At 49.6% G+C, this 23,835-nt stretch overlaps 1 protein-coding gene across 2 annotated transcripts in view; it reads left to right on the top strand.

Annotated features, from left to right (window-relative positions):
* The window catches only part of LOC128696812 (phospholipase A2), a 93,702-nt gene that overhangs the window by 68,029 nt on the left and 1,838 nt on the right, over window positions 1-23,835 (top strand). For both annotated transcript variants that reach the window (XM_053788189.2, XM_070096053.1), the window contains exons 3-4: window positions 10,690-10,859; window positions 15,942-16,101. In XM_053788189.2, coding sequence (XP_053644164.1) covers window positions 10,690-10,859; window positions 15,942-16,101 — 330 coding nt within the window. The remainder of the gene's footprint in view (window positions 1-10,689; window positions 10,860-15,941; window positions 16,102-23,835) is intronic.

The following is a 23,835-nucleotide window of genomic DNA, read 5'->3' as shown; positions in this document are numbered from 1 at the left end:
GTTATCCTGGGTGGCTAACCCTCCCCACTCTGGGTTATCCTGGGTGGCTAACCCTCCCCACTCTGGGTTATCCTGGGTGGCTAACCCTCCCCACTCTGGGTTATCCTGGGTGGCTAACCCTCCCCACTCTGGGTTATCCTGGGTTGCTAACCCTCCCAACTCTGGGTTATCCTGGGTGGCTAACCCTCCCCACTCTGGGTTATCCTGGGTGGCTAACCCTCCCCACTCTGGGTTATCCTGGGTGGCTAACCCTCTCCACTCTGGGTTATCCTGGGTGGCTAACCCTCCCCACTCTGGGTTATCCTGGGTTGCTAACCCTCCCCACTCTGGGTTATCCTGGGTGGCTAACCCTCCCCACTCTGGGTTATCCTGGGTGGCTAACCCTCCCCACTCTGGGTTATCCTGGGTGGCTAACCCTCCCCACTCTGGGTTATCCTGGGTTGCTAGCCCTCCCCACTCTGGGTTATCCTGGGTTGCTAACCCTCCCCACTCTGGGTTATCCTGGGTGGCTAACCCTCCCCACTCTGGGTTATCCTGGGTGGCTAACCCTCTCCACTCTGGGTTATCCTGAGTGGCTAACCCTCCCCATTCTGGGTTATCCTGGGTGGCTAACCCTCCCCATTCTGGGTTATCCTGGGTGGCTAACCCTCCCCATTCTGGGTTATCCTGGGTGGCTAACCCTCCCCATTCTGGGTTATCCTGGGTGGCTAACCCTCCCCATTCTGGGTTATCCTGGGTTGCTAACCCTCCCCACTCTGGGTTATCCTGGGTTGCTAACCCTCCCCACTCTTGGTTATCCTGGGTTGCTAACCCTCCCCACTCTGGGTTATCCTGGGTTGCTAACCCTCCCGACTCTAGGTTATCCTAGGTTGATAACCCTCCCCACTCTGGGTTATCCTGGGTTGCTAACCCTCCCCACTCTGGGTTATCCTGGGTTGCTAACCCTCCCAACTCTGGGTTATCCTGGGTGGCTAACCCTCCCCACTCTGGGTTATCCTGGGTGGCTAACCCTCCCCACTCTGGGTTATCCTGGGTGGCTAACCCTCCCCACTCTGGGTTATCCTGGGTGGCTAACCCTCCCCACTCTGGGTTATCCTGGGTTGCTAACCCTCCCCACTCTGGGTTATCCTCGGTTGCTAACCCTCCCCACTCTGGGTTATCCTGGGTGGCTAACCCTCCCCACTCTGGGTTATCCTGGGTGGCTAACCCTCCCCACTCTGGGTTATCCTGGGTTGCTAACCCTCCCCACTCTGGGTTATCCTGTGTTGCTAACCCTCCCCACTCTGGGTTATCCTGGGTGGCTAACCCTCCCCACTCTGGGTTATCCTGGGTGGCTAACCCTCCCCACTCTGGGTTATCCTGAGTGGCTAACCCTCCCCACTCTGGGTTATCCTGGGTGGCTAACCCTCCCCACTCTGGGTTATCCTGGGTGGCTAACCCTCCCCACTCTGGGTTATCCTGGGTGGCTAACCCTCCCCACTCTGGGTTATCCTGGGTGGCTAACCCTCCCCACTCTGGGTTATCCTGGGTTGCTAACCCTCCCAACTCTGGGTTATCCTGGGTGGCTAACCCTCCCCACTCTGGGTTATCCTGGGTGGCTAACCCTCCCCACTCTGGGTTATCCTGGGTGGCTAACCCTCTCCACTCTGGGTTATCCTGGGTGGCTAACCCTCCCCACTCTGGGTTATCCTGGGTTGCTAACCCTCCCCACTCTGGGTTATCCTGGGTGGCTAACCCTCCCCACTCTGGGTTATCCTGGGTGGCTAACCCTCCCCACTCTGGGTTATCCTGGGTGGCTAACCCTCCCCACTCTGGGTTATCCTGGGTTGCTAGCCCTCCCCACTCTGGGTTATCCTGGGTTGCTAACCCTCACTCTGGGTTATCCTGGGTGGCTAACCCTCCCCACTCTGGGTTATCCTGGGTGGCTAACCCTCTCAACTCTGCTAACCCTCCCCACTCTGGGTTATCCTGGGTGGCTAACCCTCCCCACTCTGGGTTATCCTGGGTGGCTAACCCTCCCCACTCTGGGTTATCCTGGGTGGCTAACCCTCCCCACTCTGGGTTATCCTGGGTGGCTAACCCTCCCCACTCTGGGTTATCCTGGGTGGCTAACCCTCCCCACTCTCCTGGGTTATCCCCACTAACCCTCCCCACTCTGGGTTATCCTGGGTTGCTAACCCTCCCCACTCTGCTAACCCTCCCCACTCTGGGTTATCCTGGGTGGCTAACCCTCCCCACTCTGGGTTATCCTGGGTTGCTAACCCTCTCCACTCTGGGTTATACTGGGTGGCTAACCCTCCCCGCTCTGGGTTATCTCTAACCCTCCCCACTCTGGGTTATCCTGGGTTGCTAACCCTCCCCACTCTGGGTTATCCTGGGTGGCTAACCCTCCCCTCCCCACTCTGGGTTATCCTGGGTTGCTAACCCTCCCCACTCTGCTAACCCTCCCCACTCTGGGTTATCCTGGGTGGCTGCTAACCCTCCCCACTCTGGGTTATCCTGGGTGGCTAACCCTCCCCACTCTGGGTTATCCTGGGTTGGTAACCCTCCCCACTCTGGGTTATCCTGGGTGGCTAACCCTCCCCACTCTGGGTTATCCTGGGTTGCTAACCCTCCCCACTCTGGGTTATCCTGGGTAGCTAACCCTCCCCACTCTGGGTTATCTGGGTAGCTAACCCTCCCCACTCTGGGTTATCCTGGGTGGCTGCTAACCCTCCCCACTCTGGGTTATCCTGGGTGGCTAACCCTCTCCACTCTGGGTTATCCTGGGTTGCTAACCCTCCCCACTCTGGGTTATCCTGGGTAGCTAACCCTCCCCACTCTGGGTTATCCTGGGTGGATAACCCTCCCCAATCCCTAACCCCACTCTGGGTTCCTGGGTGGCTAACCCTCCCCACTCTGGGTTATCCTGGGTGGCTAACCCTCCCCACTCTGGGTTATCCTGGGTGGCTAACCCTCCCCACTCTGGGTTATCCTGGGTAGCTAACCCTCCCCACTCTGGGTTATCCTGGGTAGCTAACCCTCCCCACTCTGGGTTATCCTGGGTAGCTAACCCTCCCCACTCTGGGTTATCCTGGGTGGCTAACCCTCCCCACTCTGGGTTATCCTGGGTGGCTAACCCTCCCCACTCTGGGTTATCCTTGGTGGCTAACCCTCTCCACTCTGGGTTATCCTGGGTTGCTAACCCTCCCCACTCTGGGTTATCCTGGGTGGCTAACCCTCCCAACTCTGGGTTATCCTGGGTGGCTAACCCTCCCCACTCTGGGTTATCCTGGGTAGCTAACCCTCCCCACTCTGGGTTATCCTGGGTGGCTAACCCTCCCCACTCTGGGTTATCCTGGGTGGCTAACCCTCCCCACTCTGGGTTACCCTGGGTGGCTAACCCTCCCCACTCTGGTTTATCCTGGGTAGCTAACCCTCCCCACTCTGGGTTATCCTGGGTGGCTAACCCTCCCCACTCTGGGTTATCCTGGGTTGCTAACCCTCTCCACTCTGGGTTATACTGGGTGGCTAACCCTCCCCGCTCTGGGTTATCCTGGGTTGCTAACCCTCCCCACTCTGGGTTATCCTGGGTGGCTAACCCTCCCCACTCTGGGTTATCCTGCTAACCCTCCCCACTCTGGGTTATCCTGGGTGGCTAACCCTCCCCACTCTGGGTTATCCTGGGTGGCTAACCCTCCCCACTCTGGGTTATCCTGGGTGGCTAACCCTCCCCACTCTGGGTTATCCTGGGTAGCTAACCCTCCCCACTCTGGGTTATCCTGGGTAGCTAACCCTCCCCACTCTGGGTTATCCTGGGTGGCTAACCCTCCCCTCTGGGTTATCCTGGGTGGCTAACCCTCCCCACTCTGGGTTATCCTGGGTGGCTAACCCTCCCCACTCTGGGTTATCCTGGGTGGCTAACCCTCCCCACTCTGGGTTATCCTGGGTGGCTAACCCTCCCCACTCTGGGTTATCCTGGGTGGCTAACCCTCCCCACTCTGGGTTATCCTGGGTGGCTAACCCTCCCCACTCTGGGTTATCCTGGGTGGCTAACCCTCCCCACTCTGGGTTATCCTGGGTGGCTAACCCTCCCCACTCTGGGTTATCCTGGGTGGCTAACCCTCCCCACTCTGGGTTATCCTGGGTAGCTAACCCTCCCCACTCTGGGTTATCCTGGGTAGCTAACCCTCCCCACTCTGGGTTATCCTGGGTAGCTAACCCTCCCCACTCTGGGTTATCCTGGGTGGCTAACCCTCCCCACTCTGGGTTATCCTGGGTGGCTAACCCTCCCCACTCTGGGTTATCCTGGGTGGCTAACCCTCCCCACTCTGGGTAATCCTGGGTGGCTAACCCTCCCCACTCTGGGTTATCCTGGGTAGCTAACCCTCCCCACTCTGGGTTATCCTGGGTGGCTAACCCTCCCCCACTCTGGGTTATCCTGGGTGCTAACCCTCCCCACTCTGGGTTACTCTGGGTTATCCTAACCCTCCCCACTCTGGGTTATCCTGGGTGGCTAACCCTCCCCACTCTGGGTTATCCTGGGTGGCTAACCCTCCCCACTCTGGGTTAACCCTCCCCACTCTGGGTTATCCTGGGTTGCTAACCCTCCCCACTCTGGGTTATCCTGGGTGGCTAACCCTCTCCACTCTGGGTTATCCTGGGTGGCTAACCCTCCCCATCCTGGGTTGCTAACCCTCCCCACTCTGGGTTATCCTGGGTGCTAACCCTCCCCACTCTGGGTTATCCTGGGTGGCTAACCCTCCCCACTCTGGGTTATCCTGGGTGGCTAACCCTCCCCACTCTGGGTTATCCTGGGTTGCTAACCCTCCCCACTCTGGGTTATCCTGGGTGGCTAACCCTCCCCACTCTGGGTTATCCTGGGTGGCTAACCCTCCCCACTCTGGGTTATCCTGGGTGGCTAACCCTCCCCACTCTGGGTTATCCTGGGTGGCTAACCCTCCCCACTCTGGGTTATCCTGGGTGGCTAACCCTCCCCACTCTGGGTTATCCTGTGTGGCTAACCCTCTCCACTCTGGGTTATCCTGGGTGGCTAACCCTCCCCACTCTGCTAACCCTCCCCACTCTGGGTTATCCTGGGTGGCTAACCCTCCCCACTCTGGGTTATCCTGGGTAGCTAACCCTCCCCACTCTGGGTTATCCTGGGTGGCTAACCCTCCCCACTCTGGGTTATCCTGGGTGGCTAACCCTCCCCACTCTGGGTTATCCTGGGTGGCTAACCCTCTCCACTCTGGGTTATCCTGGGTTGCTAACCCTCCCCACTCTGGGTTATCCTGGGTGGCTAACCCTCCCCACTCTGGGTTATCCTGGGTGGAACCCTCCCCACTCTGGGTTATCCTGGGTGGCTAACCCTCCCTCACTCTGGGTTATCCTGGGTGGCTAACCCTCCCCACTCTGGGTTATCTAAACCCTCCCCACTCTGGGTTATCCTGGGTAGCTAACCCTCCCCACTCTGGGTTATCCTGGGTAGCTAACCCTCCCCACTCTGGGGTTATCCTGGGTGGCTAACCCTCCCAACTCTGGGTTATCCTGGGTGGCTAACCCTCCCCCACTCTGGGTTATCTGGGTAGCTAACCCTCCCCACTCTGGGTTATCCTGGGTAGCTAACCCTCCCCACTCTGGGTTATCCTGGGTGGCTAACCCTCTCCACTCTGGGTTATCCTGGGTTGCTAACCCTCCCCACTCTGGGTTATCCTGGGTGGCTAACCCTCCCCACTCTGGGTTATCCTGGGTGGCTAACCCTCCCCACTCTGGGTTATCCTGGGTAGCTAACCCTCCCCACTCTGGGTTATCCTGGGTGGCTAACCCTCTCCACTCTGGGTTATCCTGGGTTACCCTGGGTGGCTAACCCTCCCCACTCTGGTTTATCCTGGGTAGCTAACCCTCCCCACTCTGGGTTATCCTGGGTGGCTAACCCTCCCCACTCTGGGTTATCCTGGGTAGCTAACCCTCCCCACTCTGGGTTATCCTGGGTGGCTAACCCTCCCCACTCTGGGTTATCCTGGGTGGCTAACCCTCCCCACTCTGGGTTATCCTGGGTAGCTAACCCTCCCCACTCTGGGTTATCCTGGGTTGCTAACCCTCCCCACTCTGGGTTATCCTGGGTGGCTAACCCTCCCCACTCTGGGTTATCCTGGGTTGCTAACCCTCCCCACTCTGGGTTATCCTGGGTTGCTAACCCTCCCCACTCTGGGTTATCCTGGGTGGCTAACCCTCCCCACTCTGGGTTATCCTGGGTGGCTAACCCTCCCCACTCTGGGTTATCCTGGGTTGCTAACCCTCCCCACTCTGGGTTATCCTGGGTGGCTAACCCTCCCCACTCTGGGTTATCCTGGGTGGCTAACCCTCCCCACTCTGGGTTATCCTGGGTTGCTAACCCTCCCCACTCTGGGTTATCCTGGGTTGCTAACCCTCCCCACTCTGGGTTATCCTGGGTGGCTAACCCTCCCCACTCTGGGTTATCCTGGGTGGCTAACCCTCCCCACTCTGGGTTATCCTGGGTTGCTAACCCTCCCCACTCTGGGTTATCCTGGGTGGCTAACCCTCCGGGTTAACAATCTAAACAAAATCTTATCTCTTAATATGTCTGAAGACTGTCGCAGTATTAGTAAACAAACTTTTAAAAGATGTTTACCCTGGCTGATTGATGGTGGTGATGAGGACGAGAACGTTAGGGTTCCTCAAGCTCCCCAGGCTCCCCCAGACTCCCCCAGGTTCCCTAGGCTCCCCCAGGCTCCCCCAGGCTACCCAGGCTCCCTAGGTTCCCCAGGCTCCCTAGGCTCCCCCAGGCTCTCTAGGTTTCCCAGGTTCCCCAGGCTCTCTAGGTTCCCCAGATTCCCCAGGCTCCCCCAGGTCCCCCAGGTTTCCCAGGTTCCCTAGGCTCCTTAGGTTCCCCAGGTTCCCCAGGCTTCCCAGGCTTGAGCCTCGAAACTGTTAAATATAATATACCATGAGGCCTGGTCTCAGACCGGGCCACGGGGGCGTTGACCCTGAAACCCTCTCCAGGTAAACTCCAGGTAATCCACCTGGAAGATGTACACAGAACCTTCATGGCACACATAAGTACGATAAAGCACCTAAATTACTGGGAACGGTTGAAGTCCCTTGACTTGTATTCCCTGGAACGCAGGCGAGAAAGACAAGATAATATACACTTGGAAAATCCTAGTCTCCAAATTTGCACACAAAAATCACTCCCTTCGAAAGCAAAAGACTGGGCAGGAGATGCAACATTCTCCCAGTGGAAAGCAGGGGCGCCACGAGTACACTGAGAGACAACACTATAAGTGTCAGGGGCCCAAGACTGTTCAACTGTCTCCCAGCATACATAAGGGGGGATTTCAAAGAGACCCCCCTGGCTGTCTTCAAGAAGGCGCTGGACAGGCACCTAAAGTCAGTACCTGACCAGCCGGGCTGTGGTTCGTACGTTGGTTTGCGTGCGGCCAGCAGCAACAGACCGGTTGATCAGGCTCTGATCCACCACGAGGCCTGGTCACAAACTGGGCCGCGGGGACGTTGATCCCCGAAACTCTCTCCAGGTATTCCTCAGGTATACTCCAGGTATACTCCAGGTATCCAAGGTTTCAACAGATGGGAAGGAATAAAAAAAAAGTTGTATAGCCGAATCAATATATTCAGAATTCGTGTACATCTACCTACCTGGAGGGTGTTCCGGGGGTCAGCGCCCCCGAGGCCCGGTCATGACCACGCCTCGTAAGGTGGTCTGATACATATTTACTCTCAAAACGCACGAAACTATTTAAAGTTGCTTTATGCAAGGATTATGAGAAGACGAAGAGGAGACGGCAGGTTAGCAGCGGGAACGATTTCTGATGTTTGTTGCTGCTGACGAAATCCCGGTCAAGTGCCATTCTCTAGGAAAGGAGGACGGTGGCCGTGGTGCCACCGTGGTGCCACTGTGGTGCCACCGTGGTGCCACTGTGGTGCCACCGTGGTGCCACCGTGGTGCCACTGTGGTGCCACCGTGGTGCCACCTCCTGTATGCATTACAACTGATATATGCTTCATGTTGTTTAAGCCCCTCAAAAAGTCTAACAGTCATAATTGTTCGGTTGTAAATATTTCTTTGTTGTGCAATAATTCATCGGTTGTATAACTGCTATGGGCATTGTTGATGTCTTAAACTGGGTACGTCCGGTATAACATTAGAGCCTCCTGGCAAAACTGGGTACGTCCGGTATAACATTAGAGCCTCCTGGCAAAACTGGGTACGTCCGGTATAACATTAGGGCCTCCTGGCAAAACTGGGTACGTCCGGTATAACATTAGGGCCTCCTGGCAAAACTGGGTACGTCTGGTATAACATTAGGGCCTCCTGGCAAAACTGGGTACGTCTGGTATAACATTAGGGCCTCCTGGCAAAACTGGGTACGTCCGGTATAACATTAGGGCCTCCTGGCAAAACTGGGTACGTCCGGTATAACATTAGGGCCTCCTGGCAAAACTGGGTACGTCCAGTATAACATTAGGGCCTCCTGGCAAAACTGGGTACGTCTGGTATAACATTAGGGCCTCCTGGCAAAACTGGGTACGTCCGGTATAACATTAGGGCCTCCTGGCAAAACTGGGTACGTCCGGTATAACATTAGGGACTCCTGGCAAAACTGGGTACGTCCGGTATAACATTAGGGCCTCCTGACAAAACTGGGTACGTCCGGTATAACATTAGGGCCTCCTGGCAAAACTGGGTACGTCTGGTATAACATTAGGGCCTCCTGGCAAAACTGGGTACGTCTGGTATAACATTAGGGCCTCCTGGCAAAACTGGGTACGTCCGGTATAACATTAAAGCCTCCTGGCAAAACTGGGTACGTCCGGTATAACATTAGGGCCTCCTGGCAAAACTGGGTACGTCCGGTATAACATTAGGGCCTCCTGGCAAAACTGGGTACGTCCGGTATAACATTAGGGCCTCCTGGCAAAACTGGGTACGTCCGGTATAACATTAGGGCCTCCTGGCAAAACTGGGTACGTCCGGTATAACATTAGGGCCTCCTGGCAAAACTGGGTATGTCCGGTATAACATTAGGGTCTCCTGGCAAAACTGGGTACGTCTGGTATAACATTAGGGCCTCCTGGCAAAACTGGGTACGTCCGGTATAACATTAGGGCCTCCTGGCAAAACTGGGTACGTCCGGTATAACATTAGGGCCTCCTGGCAAAACTGGGTACGTCTGGTATAACATTAGGGCCTCCTGGCAAAACTGGGTACGTCCGGTATAACATTAGGGCCTCCTGGCAAAACTGGGTACGTCTGGTATAACATTAGGGCCTCCTGGCAAAACTGGGTACGTCCGGTATAACATTAGGGCCTCCTGGCAAAACTGGGTACGTCTGGTATAACATTAGGGCCTCCTGGCAAAACTGGGTACGTCCGGTATAACATTAGGGCCTCCTGGCAAAACTGGGTACGTCCGGTATAACATTAGGGCCTCCTGGCAAAACTGGGAACTGCTGGTATAACATTAGGGCCTCCTGGCAAAACTGGGTACGTCCGGTATAACATTAGGGCCTCCTGGCAAAACTGGGTACGTCCGGTATAACATTAGGGCCTCCTGGCAAAACTGGGTACGTCCGGTATAACATTAGGGCCTCCTGGCAAAACTGGGTACGTCTGGTATAACATTAGGGCCTCCTGGCAAAACTGGGTACGTCTGGTATAACATTAGGGCCTCCTGGCAAAACTGGGTATGTCCAGTATAACATTAGGGCCTCCTGGCAAAACTGGGTACGTCCGGTATAACATTAGAGCCTCCTGGCAAAACTGGGTATGTCCAGTATAACATTAGGGCCTCCTGGCAAAACTGGGTACGTCCAGTATAACATTAGGGCCTCCTGGCAAAACTGGGTACGTCTGGTATAACATTAGGGCCTCCTGGCAAAACTGGGTATGTCCAGTATAACATTAGGGCCTCCTGGCAAAACTGGGTACGTCCAGTATAACATTAGGGCCTCCTGGCAAAACTGGGTACGTCCGGTATAACATTAGGGCCTCCTGGCAAAACTGGGTACGTCCAGTATAACATTAGGGCCTCCTGGCAAAACTGGGTACGTCCAGTATAACATTAGGGCCTCCTGGCAAAATCAGAAGCACTAAAAATCTCTGGCTTCACTCTGGACCCAAGTGACTACACTTAAAGTCTTTCATTTAAGGTAGTTCATAAAGAAACAGCGCCTGTAAACCACTCAGTTGGCACTTTGTTTACTCTTACGAAATATCTGCTTCAGTGTCCCAATTCACCTTATCTCAGAATCCCACCTGACCTCTTGTTGTCTTCATTAGGGGGACTAATAAGTTTCTAAAGTCATTTTCTCTCCAGCCAGGCTGTGGTTTGTTCGCTGGACTGCAAGTGACCAGCAAGAACAGCCTGGTTGATTAAGTCTTGATTCACTGGAAGGCTTGGTATGGGATCGGGCCGCGGGGGGCATTGACCTCTGAAAGTATACTTTAGATATTCTTCTAGTTATACAGGCGTACACAAACCTGATATTTGTTGATGAATGGTTCAGAGAACCGACATATATACACCTGATATATACACTGATATATACACTTAACATAAGCCATTGTGCATAGACCAGGTGTTCACAGGTGTACGCAGGAGTACACACGCACACAACTGGTTTGTGAATACAGAGCAGGTGTACACAAGCAGGTGTTTCTCACAGACGTATCGTGGACGAGATAATGAGGGAGCTGGCAGCGAGTGAGAGTCCCGTAGCGGTGGTGGAGGCTGCGGAACTCACGGCTCTCATCTCCGCTTGCTATGGTCGAGCATCACACGACAAGCGTCACCAGCCACCACCCGCTGACAACTTCCCACATATTATATATCCCGGTAAGACAGCATTATTGTTACTGTGTGAAGCCTTCTTACCTTTGATTCCCATCCCCCACCCCCATTCCCCACTTACATTCCCAACATTCCCTACTTACATTCCCAACATTCCCTACTTACATTCCCAACATTCCCTACTTACATTCCCAACATTCCCCACTTACATTCCCAACATTCCCCACTTACATTCCCAACATTCCCCACTTACATTCCCAACGCTCCACTCTGAACTGAAATACAGTGACTACCGTAATTAACGACAAACTGTCGCCCACACAGTTACCCTAATGAACTGTGAGCGAAACGTTGTGGCTAATAAACATAATAAATATAAGTTAACCTGTGATACTCCAATACTGAAACTATGTATTGTGCCAAAACAAAAGCATTCACATTGCTAAACTCACAAACTAGTATTTATTCACTTAGCCATAATACCAACTTACCTCATAATTTGTAATATTTTAAAGTTAAGAACTAATCTAAGTTTGCCCGAAATGCCTAGCCATGCTAGGTGTTCTAGTGGCCCCCTCTGTAATTAGTATTTTACTACATGTAAACCACACAATAACCAAATTCTGTAAACTCAGTATTGTAATCCTTATAGAGAATAAACTGAATTTGAAAAACACTATGAAGTGTATTCACGTCATCTTGTCAGTATTACGTGCTGGTCCAGGTCCACTCACTTCATCTTGTCAGTATTACGTGCTGGTCCAGGTCCACTCACTTCATCTTGTCAGTATTACGTGCTGGTCCAGGTCCACTCACTTCATCTTGTCAGTATTACGTGCTGGTCCAGGTCCACTCACTTCATCTTGTCAGTATTACGTGCTGGTCCAGGTCCACTCACTTCATCTTGTTAGTATTACGTGCTGGTCCAGGTCCACTCATCTCACTTCCCTACCACTCATATCTATTCGCACTTCCCTTTCTATCTAATTCCTCTCCTCCGCCTCCACCTCTTCATGTATCTCCTCCCTCCTCCACATCCCCCTCCGTCAGACCTCCTCTCCCCACCTTCCAGTTGTATATATATTGCCATGCTGAAGTGCCAGTCAGAAATATTTGCTCTGATTTATGTGTATGTAACACTACTAACATTTCTCCCCTTATATACGTGAGTATGTAGTTCTGTATAAGCAGTATGTATGTACGCACCTATAGGTGGCTGTAGGGGTCGAGAGCTTCTAGCCTTGCCTCTCAACTTGCCAGATTCACTCCATCTTAGCCTCGTTGGTCCTATCGTAACTGTTCTTAAAGCTGTGTATGGAGCCTGTCCCCATCACTTCTTCACCCTGAGATTGAAGAAGTACTTCCTGACATCTCTGTGGTCTTTCTGTCTTTAACTTCCAGCTGTGTCCCTGAGTTCCAGTTTCTCGCCTCTCAAACAGCCTGTCCCTGTCTGCCTTATCAATCCCCTAATTACTTTGTGTTATCCCTCCTCACTGATATATGAATATATTTCTGTGAGTTAACGTAGTACAGTGTTTTAGTTTGCAGCACCAGACTAGCTTGACGATCTAACCTCACTTTGATAAATTAAGGTAATGTGATGCAACTCAGTCCTGCCAAACTTGTCTTGAGTCAGCCCAGATTTAGCTTGGATTGCTTGTCATAAGTGACGTGGTTTGTTTTGTGATATTCAACGTGTTTTTTTTTTTTGCGAAGTTATTTCAACAGAATTTATAATATTCCTATATGTACTGTATATCTATACTGTTTATAGATATAATTTAGTATTTTTATTTGATCTTAGAGGTTTTTATGCCTTGCTCTGTTATGACTAAGCTTCATAAATTCCATTTTCCCTGGGTGTGAAATAGGCTGTTCTGAGAGGTGGTAATTCCCAGTTAAGAGTTACTGCAGTTCTGCTGGGACGAAACCTTGAGGCTCCCGTAGCTGACAGCTGGTGGCTCCCGTAGCTGACAGCTGGTGGCTCCCGTAGCTGACAGCTGGTGGCTCCCGTAGCTGACAGCTGGTGGCTCCCGTAACTGACAGCTGGTGGCTCCCGTAGCTGGCAGCTGGTGAACCTTACTTGAATGCTTGATGATATGTCAGCTCTGGCTGACATATTTTGTAACTTGGTGAAAGAAATTCATTCTGTGGGATGGTGCTGTATAATCCTACGGGTTTAGCGCTTCCCCTTTATAATAATAATAATAATAATAATAATAATAATAATAATAATAATAATAATAATAATAATAATAATGTGGGATGGTGCTGGTGCACATAATTTTGTTCAATAAATACAAAAATAAAGGAGCCAAATATTGTCCCCTACGTCTCCTCTGCCGCACTAACACCCCAACCCCTGCTAATGGGCCATAGGATTGTAATTAATTATCGTAAGTATTCATTTAAAACGAAGAGATGAGCAGGGAGAGAAGTTAACATATCAGTGGCATGCAATACCGTCAAGTTGAATATATTTTACAGACGTTTCGCCATCCAGCAATACAATACAGCGACAAAAACGGAAGAGTGTAGGAGTTAAGTCCCTCAGCCTCGCAGGATTATATACAGAAAATAATAGAAAATGAAGGTAATCAGTCCCTGAGCCTAGGAGCGATGCCATAGTGGATAAAGACAGGAAGCCTTGCAGGATCTGCAGGAGGTTACACTGGAATTCGACCACAACACCTCAAAGAGATGGTAAATCCAGTACTCGGCACATCTGCATCAATTATTCTCACCGAGTTAATAACCATCGTCAACAACTGTCTGGCTGGGCGAATTCCAGAAGAAATTAAACCTTTCTTTTTTAGAGCCTCACTATGTGCGTTGGAGAAGAAGGATGGGAAATCAGAGCCATTGTTGTTGGTAACACTCTTCGCCGTCTCGTTGTCAATGCAGCAGTAAGAAATATTCGCCTAGAAGCTGCCAGTTTACCCCAGCCACACCAACTGGGCTTTGGGGTCTCTCAAGGCAGTGAAGCCGCAGCTCATGTAGCAAGGGCCTACATCAGGGACTTACCAGAAGACAAGGCCGTAGTCAAACTTGACTTTAGAAATGCTTTTAATATGGTGAAAAGAGATGTGGTCTTGCTGGCCATTCGGGATCGGTTCCCCAGTCTTTTTCCCTTCATTTCAGCCGGCTACAGCAAACCCTCAGTTCTTTTGTTTGGCAAACATGAAATTCCCTCATCAAAGGGTGCTCAGCAGGGTGACCCACTCACTCCGCTTCTCTTCTGCTTGGCAATAAGAGAACTAACTTCCAGTCTGTGCAGCGAGTTCAACATCTGGTACCTGGATGATGGCATTCTGGCAGGTACTGAAGAGTCCCTGCTAGAGGACCTACAACTGGTGACTCATCCTCAATCCCTCCAAGTGTGAAATCATCATAACAAACCAGAAAATAATCAACGCGGTGCAAACAATCCTCCCTGAAGTCTCTACTACCACTTGGGAGCACCGCTGGGTTATCAAGCCATCGACACAGTCTTCAAGGACAAACTGAATGAACTGAAGAGAATGGAGGGGAGAATAAGAGATCTTGATGCCCTGTATCTCCTCACAAGGTGTCTTACTCTGCCAAGACTCACTTCCTGAGATGTGCCCCGTCTTTTGACACCCCAACACTCAACGAATATGACTCACTCCTGCGATCAATTTTTAAGAACGCACTGAATCTGCCACTGGAAGATCAGCAATGGGATCAAGCAACCCTCTCAGTGCGACTGGGAGATATAGGGGTGCGCAAGGCAACGCAGGTAGCTTTACTTGCATTTCTGTCTTCGTGTTTGGCTTCCAGTGGATTAGTCAAGGGGATTGTCCCCGAATGCTTGAGAGGTGCAGTAGGAGCTCAAGACCCCAGGTTCATTGAAGTAGTCATGCGGTGGGACACCCTTGCAGACTCCTCCAGTTGACCAGCTCATAGAAAAAATCGCCAACAATGCTCACCAATGCTTCAGGAAAGGACAAAGCTCGTCTCCTACCGGTAAAGGCACCACATTCAGGAATTTCCTTTTAGCTGTTCTCAGTTCCTTTCTGGGAACGCGACTCGACCCATAGACCATTAGGATTGGTGTTGCTCTTTGCCTAGCAGCCCCCATACTCACCGAACATAGGTGTATTTGCGGCAGGGCGACGGCTGATCAATTCGGACTTCATGCTCTCGTGTGTCACACATCAGAAGGGAAGTATGCTAAACATGTGGAGGTCAACGACATCATAAAGAGAAGCCTCGCCATAGCCCATTGCCCAGCTCAACGAAAACCCCAAGTACAGAGGTCTGATGGAAGTCAAGTGTCCTGATGGAGCCACTATGATACCCTGGAAAGATGGTAAGCAGATTATCTGGGACTACACCTGTCCCCCCACATTGGCGGACATCTACTTCCCATACTCTGAAGCTGTAGAGGGTAGGGCCACCAGTTACAGGGAGACCCAGAAGACCTGCAAATATGAAGATCTTCCTCCTTGCTATAACTTCATCCCAATAATCCCAATAGGGTCGGAGACCCTTGGAGCATGGGGCAAGTGAGCTCTAAAGTTACTCAAAGACCTGGGTGAAAAACTCATCATAGAAACCAAGGACCACAGAGTGACCAGCTTCCTCTTTCAGATACTCAGTGTTGCGATCCAGAGGGAAAATGCCTGCAGCATTCTGGGTACGCGGCCCTCCGCGTATATATATATATATATATATATATATATATATATATATATATATATATATATATATATATATATATATATATATATATATATATATATATATATATATATCGAGGTTTAGTATACTTCCTGTACCTAATACAAGCCTCTTTTAGGTCAAACCTTGTATTGATAAAAGGCTTTTTTTTTTTTTTTTTTTTTTTGTTGTGTCTCCCTCCATCACTTGTCAGCTCACAATAACACTTAAACTCCGTCAATCCATTATTTGCCTCTGTAATCTTTTAACTACCGCCCGTAGGATGGTTATGCGATAATAAAAAAAGATTAAACCGATAAACAGTGTAACTCTAACTTTACACTTTAGTTTATAATGCAGATACATTATTTCAGTCATTTGTATGCTATAAAAAAATTCATAGGTTAAGATAAAGCTCACTGCCCCGTATGTGCACACCTTCAGGAACCAAGTGGTGTGGGACTGGCAACGTGGCAGAGGGTCTAGACGATCTGGGGCCGCTACGGGAGGTGGACGCCTGCTGCCGTGACCACGATCTCTGTCCTGACGACCTTGAACCCGGTCAAACCCGTCACAACATCTCTAACGACTCCCCGTTTACCATGTAAGCAACATAGGTGATAAATGACTCCCGTTTTACCATGTAAGGAGCTGAGGGGAACGTAAAAATTCCCCTTCACCATGTAAGCAGATGGGGGCAATGACGGGCAGGAGCAGGTGCGAAGTGGAACAGGAGAGGCAAGTAAGTAAGTAAGTTTATTCAGGTATACACAAATACAGTTACATAGAATTATCATACATAGCAGCATATGTGTAGAGAACCTAGGATAACCCAAAAAAGTCAGACAGAGTTACTTATTTCCATTGGGGTCCTTTTACCTTATTATTATAATATAAAGGTTATAATATTTTCTTATTATTCTACAATGAAGAGGCAGAGGACGGACAAGGGAAAAGGAGATGCAGAAGGGAAGAGGGTTGCTACGGAAGGGAAGAGGGTTGCTACGGAAGGGAGGAGGGTTGCTACAGAAGGGAGGAGGGTTGCTACAGAAGGGAAGAGGGTTGCTACAGAAGGGAAGAGGGTTGCTACGGAAGGGAGGAGGGTTGCTACAGAAGGGAGGAGGGTTGCTACAGAAGGGAAGAGGGTTGCTACAGAAGGGAAGAGGGTTGCTACGGAAGGGAGGAGGGTTGCTACAGAAGGGAGGAGGGTTGCTACAGAAGGGAAGAGGGTTGCTACGGAAGGGAAGAGGGTTGCTACGGAAGGGAGGAGGGTTGCTACAGAAGGGAGGAGGGTTGCTACAGAAGGGAAGAGGGTTGCTACAGAAGGGAAGAGGGTTGCTACAGAAGGGAGGAGGGTTGCTACAGAAGGGAGGAGGGTTGCTACAGAAGGGAAGAGGGTTGCTACAGAAGGGAAGAGGGTTGCTACAGAAGGGAAGAGGGTTGCTACGGAAGGGAGGAGGGTTGCTACAGAAGGGAAGAGGGTTGCTACAGAAGTGAAGAGGGTTGCTACAGAAGGGAAGAGGGTTGCTACGGAAGGGAGGAGGGTTGCTACAGAAGGGAGGAGGGTTGCTACAGAAGGGAAGAGGGTTACTACAGAAGGGAAGAGGGTTACTACAGAAGGGAGGAGGGTTGCTACAGAAGGGAAGAGGGTTGCTACAGAAGGGAGGAGGGTTGCTACAGAAGTGAAGAGGGTTGCTACAGAAGGGAGGAGGGTTGCTACAGAAGTGAAGAGGGTTGCTACAGAAGTGAAGAGGGTTGCTACAGAAGGGAGGAGGGTTGCTACAGAAGGGAAGAGGGTTGCTACAGAAGGGAAGAGGGTTGCTACAGAAGTGAAGAGGGTTACTACAAAAGGGAGGAGGGTTGCTACAGAAGGGAAGAGGGTTGCTACAGAAGGGAGGAGGGATGCTACAGAAGTGAAGAGGGTTGCTACAGAAGGGAGGAGGGTTACTACAGAAGGGAAGAGGGTTGCTACAGAAGGGAGGAGGGTTGTTACAGAAGGGAAGAGGGTTGCTACAGAAGGGAGGAGGGTTGCTACAGAAGAGAAGAGGGTTGCTACAGAAGGGAGGAGGGTTACTACAGAAGGGAAGAGGGTTGCTACAGAAGGGAGGAGGGTTGCTACAGAAGGGAAGAGGGTTGCTACAGAAGGCAGGAGGGTTGCTACAGAAGGCAAGAGGGTTGCTACAGAAGGGAAGAGGGTTGCTACAGAATGGAGGAGGGTTGCTACAGAAGAGGGTTGCTACAGAAGGGAGGAGGGTTACTACAGAAGGGAAGAGGGTTGCTACAGAAGGGAGGAGGGTTGCTACAGAAGGGAAGAGGGTTGCTACAGAAGGGAGGAGGGTTACTACAAAGAATCACAGAATGTAGAATGCCTGCAAGAAATAGTTGTTCAACTCGTCATCATAAAGTATTTAAGAATCATTGTACGCTACAGTGTGTCATCAACTTTGGAATCTGCATTATACGGAATGGAGAACACTAGATTACAGGAACACAAGTAAGCACACAGTAGATGACACACAATACATGGGTAATAACCTCACCTAACATTCCCACCTCATAAACTGTTAGCTCACACTTGAACCCTGTAAATCTATTATTTGCCTCTGTAATCTTTTAACTACCGCCTGGTCGTGGACCTGGCCGTGGGGGGGCTTTGATCCCCGGAACACTTTCCGGGTATACTCCAGGTGCATCTTATTTACCAAGAAAACGACAAGTTCAAGAGGATGCGCATCGAGACATTTTTTTTTATTTTATTTGCATCGAGACATTACCTCGCCGACACCATAGATCAAAAGAGAGGAATGTACTCTGTATCAAAACCAATTACACATCATTTTGGATTAGCATAGGAAACACAAATTATAACGCTCTGACCTCACCTGGTCTACACTTTATTTTTTATTATACTGCTGACTTTGTTATTTATAATAAAAAAACTAGTGGTGAAACCTTGTATCAATTAAGTATATTTCTACTAGCTATTTACCGCTAAATAGACAGACAGCAGATGTAAGGAGACTTGCCCAAAAGTCGCTCTTCACGCCAACTTACCCAAACTGACTACACCACACAACCCCTGCTTACCCATAAATCTACACCACACTACCCCAGCTTACCCACACAGACTACACAAAACAACCCCTGTTTACCCAGGATACCTCCACCACATCACCCCAGCTTATAAACCTACACCACACCATCCTCAGCTGGGTCGCTCTGATTACTGGAACACTTTATATTATGCCCCTTCGTGAAGTAGTGGTGGCCTGAGCGCTTGGTCTTGTTATAAGTGTTTCAAACTACTCTCGTCTGTTTGTAATTAATACAGATTCAATAAAATATGACTATGCAGCTTATAATTGGATAGTAAAAAGATAAAAACAAACCCTGTGGCACTTGAGGTATGCTTAAAGCACATTCCCCTAAGACAAAAGACGAGCTGTAAACTAGGAGAGAGAGACGCTCCCTCTACAGGCGAAGGCGAAGAATCAAAGAGCTGCTCAAAGGAGCCAGTCGATCTGAAATGCGGAAGGAGGCACTGTCCAAAGAAATAAAAGATATCGAACTAAGCTTAAGGAATCATACAGGAGCCAAGAAACAGAGGAAGAGCTTAAAACCATGAGTGAAATTGAAAAGGAAAAATATATTCTTTTTACTTTCGCCAAATCTAGGGCAAAAACAACATCCAGTATTGGGCCCCTGCTTAAACGAAACGGGACTTACACAGATGGCAGCAAAGAATTAAGTGAGATACTGAAATCCCAATATGACTAAGCGTTTAGTGAGACGTTAATCAGACGTTAATCATGGTTAATTCGAGAATTTCTGATGTAATCCTAACACCACAGGACTTTGAAAAACAATGAATGACATGCCTGTGCACTCTGTCCCAGGCCCAGACTCGTGGAACTCCATGTTCATCAAGAACTGCAAGAAACCCATTTCACATGCTTTAAATATTCTATGGAGAGGAAGTATAGACACAGGGGTCATCCCACTGTCACTAAAAATAACAGACATAGCCCCACTTCACTAAGGGGGCAGTAAAGTAATTGCAAAGAATTACAGACCGAAAGCACTAACGTCCCAGATCTTAAAAATCTTTGAAAGGGTTCTAAGAAGCAGGGTCGCCAACCACTTGGATACCCAACAATTGCACAACCCAGGGCAGCATGGGTTTAGAGCAGGTCGCTCCTGCCTCTCATAACTTCTGAACCGCTATGACATGGTCTTGGATGCTCTGGAAGACAAACAAAATGCAGATGTAGTATACACAGACATTGCGAAAGCCTTCAACAAGTGCGATCATGGTGTAACAACACACAAAATGCGTGATAAAGGAATAACAGGAAAAGTGGGTAGATGGATCTATAACCTCCTAACAAATAGAACACAAAGACTAATAGTAAACAGAGTGAAGTCAGTGAAGAGATCTATTCCAGAAGGTACAGTACTCCCTCCCATCCCTTTCCCTATCCTCATATCTAACCTAGACAGAGATGTAAGCCACAGCACCGTGTCTTTGCTGACGATGCCAGAATTTGCATGACAGTGTCATCCATTCAGTACACTGCAGATCTCCAAGCAGACATTAACCAAGTCTTTATATGAAGTTCAATTAAGACAAATTTCAATTACTCCGCTATGAAAAACTCGAGGAAATAAAAACTGGATCGGAGTATAAAATACATTCAAACGACACAATAGAGCGAAAAGCTAATGTGAAGGACCTGGGAGTGGTAATGTCAAAGAATCTCATTTTCAACAACAATGTCTCTACCACATCTGCTAGGAAAATGATAGGATGGATAATGAGTATTTTCAGAACTAGGAATGCTACCCCAATGATGATTCTCTTCAAATCTCTTGTTCTTTCTAGGCTGAGATATTGCTGTACACTAACGGCCTCGTTCAAGGCAGGCGATATTGCAGACCTGAATATACAGGGATTTTTCATTGCACATATAAATACATTAAACCTCCTATATTACTAGGAACGGTTGAAGTACCTTGACCTGTACTCCTTGGAACGCAGTCGAGAAAGATACATGATAATATACACTTGGACTAGGATCAGTCCCAACTCCGCACACGGAAATCACTTCCTACGAAAGCAAGACTAGGCAGTGGTGCAACATCCCTCCCCCCACCCCAATGAAAAGCAGGGGCGCTATAAGTACGGTGAGAGACAACATAATAAGTGTCAGGGGCCCAAGATTGTTCAGTTGCCTCCCAGCATACATAAGGGGGGATTATCAATAGACCCCTGGCTGTCTTCAAGAGGGGACTGGGACAGGCACCTAAAGTCGGTTCCTGACCCCTGACCAGCCAGGCTAAGGTTCGTATGTCGGTTTGCGTGCGGCCAGCAGTAACAGCCTGGTTGATTAGGCCCTGATCCACCGCGAGGCCTGGTCATGGACCGGGCTGCGGGGGCTTTGACTCCCGGAACCCTCTCCGGGTATACTCCAGGTATACTTCAGGTACACTCCAGGTATACTCCAGGTATACTTCAGGTACACGCCAGGTATACTCCAGGTATACTTCAGGTACACTCCAGGTATACTCCAGGTATACTTCAGGTACACTCCAGGTATACTCCAGGTATACTTCAGGTACACTCCAGGTATACTCCAGGTATACTTCAGGTACACTCCAGGTATACTTCAGGTACACTCCAGGTATACTCCAGGTATACTTCAGGTATACTCCAGGTATACTTCAGGTACACTCCAGGTATACTCCAGGTATACTTCAGGTACACTCCAGGTATACTCCAGGTATACTTCAGGTACACTCCAGGTATACTCCAGGTATACTTCAGGTACACTCCAGGTATACTTCAGGTACACTCCAGGTATACTTCAGGTACACTCCAGGTATACTTTAGGTACACTCCAGGTATACTTCAGGTACACTCCAGGTATACTTCAGGTACACTCCAGGTATACTTCAGGTATACTTCAGGTACACTCAAGGTATACTCCAGGTATACTTTAGGTACACTCCAGGTATACTTCAGGTACACTCCAGGTATACTTCAGGTACACTCCAGGTATACTTCAGGTACACTCCAGGTATACTTCAGGTACACTCCAGGTATACTTTAGGTACACTCCAGGTATACTTCAGGTACACTCCAGGTATACTTCAGGTACACTCCAGGTATGCTTCAGGTACACTCCAGGTATACTTCAGGTACACTCAAGGTATACTCCAGGTATACTTTAGGTACACTCCAGGTATACTTCAGGTACACTCCAGGTATACTCCAGGTATACTTCAGGTACACTCCAGGTATACTTCAGGTACACTCCAGGTATACTTCAGGTACACTCCAGGTATACTTTAGGTACACTCCAGGTATACTTCAGGTACACTCCAGGTATACTTCAGGTACACTCCAGGTATACTTCAGGTACACTCCAGGTATACTTCAGGTACACTCAAGGTATACTCCAGGTATACTTTAGGTACACTCCAGGTATACTTCAGGTACACTCCAGGTATACTTCAGGTACACTCAAGGTATACTCCAGGTATACTTCAGGTACAATCCAGGTATACTTCAGGTACACTCCAGGTATACTTCAGGTATACTTCAGGTATACTTCAGGTACACTCCAGGTATACTTCAGGTACACTCCAGGTATACTCCAGGTACACTCCAGGTATACTCCAGGTATACTCCAGGTATACTCCAGGTACACTCCAGGTATACTCCAGGTACACTCCAGGTATACTCCAGGTATACTCCAGGTATACTCCAGGTATACTCCAGGTATACTCCAGGTACACTCCAGGTACACTCCAGGTATACTTCAGGTACACTCCAGGTATACTTCAGGTACACTCCAGGTATACTTCAGGTACACTCCAGGTATACTTCAGGTACACTCCAGGTATACTCCAGGTACACTCCAGGTATACTCCAGGTATACTCCAGGTATACTCCAGGTACACTCCAGGTATACTCCAGGTACACTCCAGGTATACTCCAGGTATACTCCAGGTATACTCCAGGTATACTCCAGGTATACTCCAGGTATACTCCAGGTACACTCCAGGTATACTCCAGGTATACTCCAGGTATACTCCAGGTACACTCCAGGTATACTCCAGGTATACTCCAGGTACACTCCAGGTACACTCCAGGTATACTCCAGGAACACTCCAGGTATACTCCAGGTACACTCCAGGTATACTCCAGATATACTCCAGGTATACTCCAGGTATACTCCAGGTATACTCCAGGAAAGGCCTCATCCTACTTTGTGACGGTTAATGAATATGTAGTGGAAGAAAAGTCAGCTGTAGTGAGGTCAGATGTAGTGAGGTCAGATGTAGTGAGGTCAGATGTAGTGAGGTCAGATGTAGTAAGGTCAGATGTAGTGAGGTCAGATGTAGTAAGGTTAGCTGTAGTGAGGTCAGCTGTAGTGAGGTCAGATGTAGTGAGGTCAGATGTAGTGAGGTCAGATGTAGTGAGGTCAGATGTAGTCAGCTGTAGTGAGGTCAGATGTAGTGAGGTCAGATGTAGTGAGGTCAGCTGTAGTGAGGTCAGCTGTAGTGAGGTCAGCTGTAGTGAGGTCAGATGTAGTGAGGTCAGATGTAGTGAGGTCAGATGTAGTGAGGTCAGCTGTAGTGAGGTCAGATGTAGTGAGGTCAGATGTAGTGAGGTCAGCTGTAGTGAGGTCAGATGTAGTGAGGTCAGATGTAGTGAGGTCAGATGTAGTGAGGTCAGATGTAGTGAGGTCAGATGTAGTGAGGTCAGATGTAGTGAGGTCAGCTGTAGTGAGGTCAGATGTAGTGAGGTCAGATGTAGTGAGGTCAGATGTAATGAGGTCAGATGTAGTGAGGTCAGATGTAGTGAGGTCAGATGTAGTGAGGTCAGATGTAGTAAGGTCAGATGTAGTGAGGTCAGATGTAGTGAGGTCAGATGTAGTGAGGTCAGATGTAGTGAGGTCAGATGTAGTGAGGTCAGATGTAGTGAGGTCAGATGTAGTAAGGTTAGCTGTAGTGAGGTCAGCTGTAGTGAGGTCAAATATAATATGATGTCAGGTCACATTATTGCCAGGGTTTAGGGGTCATTCAGCGCAAGGAATAGTGGAGGCTCGATCCTCCGTCAGCTAATGCTTAGAATGATGAACTGTTCTCGCAGTCAGTCAGGCTGAGGGAAGAATCTCCATTGTGTAGAGCTTTATAAAGTAAAGCTCTGCACAGAGCGAAACGTTGTCACTATAAAGACGTGCTCAGTAATTTGTTTTTGTCATCACGTATCATTACTTTCAGTAGCTAGCTAGGCTTACGTGCGATGTCCTGACCAATACTCTGACTTTTT

Source organism: Cherax quadricarinatus, chromosome 52 (assembly GCF_038502225.1).
Source record: "Cherax quadricarinatus isolate ZL_2023a chromosome 52, ASM3850222v1, whole genome shotgun sequence".
Lineage (NCBI taxonomy): Eukaryota > Metazoa > Arthropoda > Malacostraca > Decapoda > Parastacidae > Cherax > Cherax quadricarinatus.
This window is presented reverse-complemented; position numbering and strand designations above follow the sequence as displayed.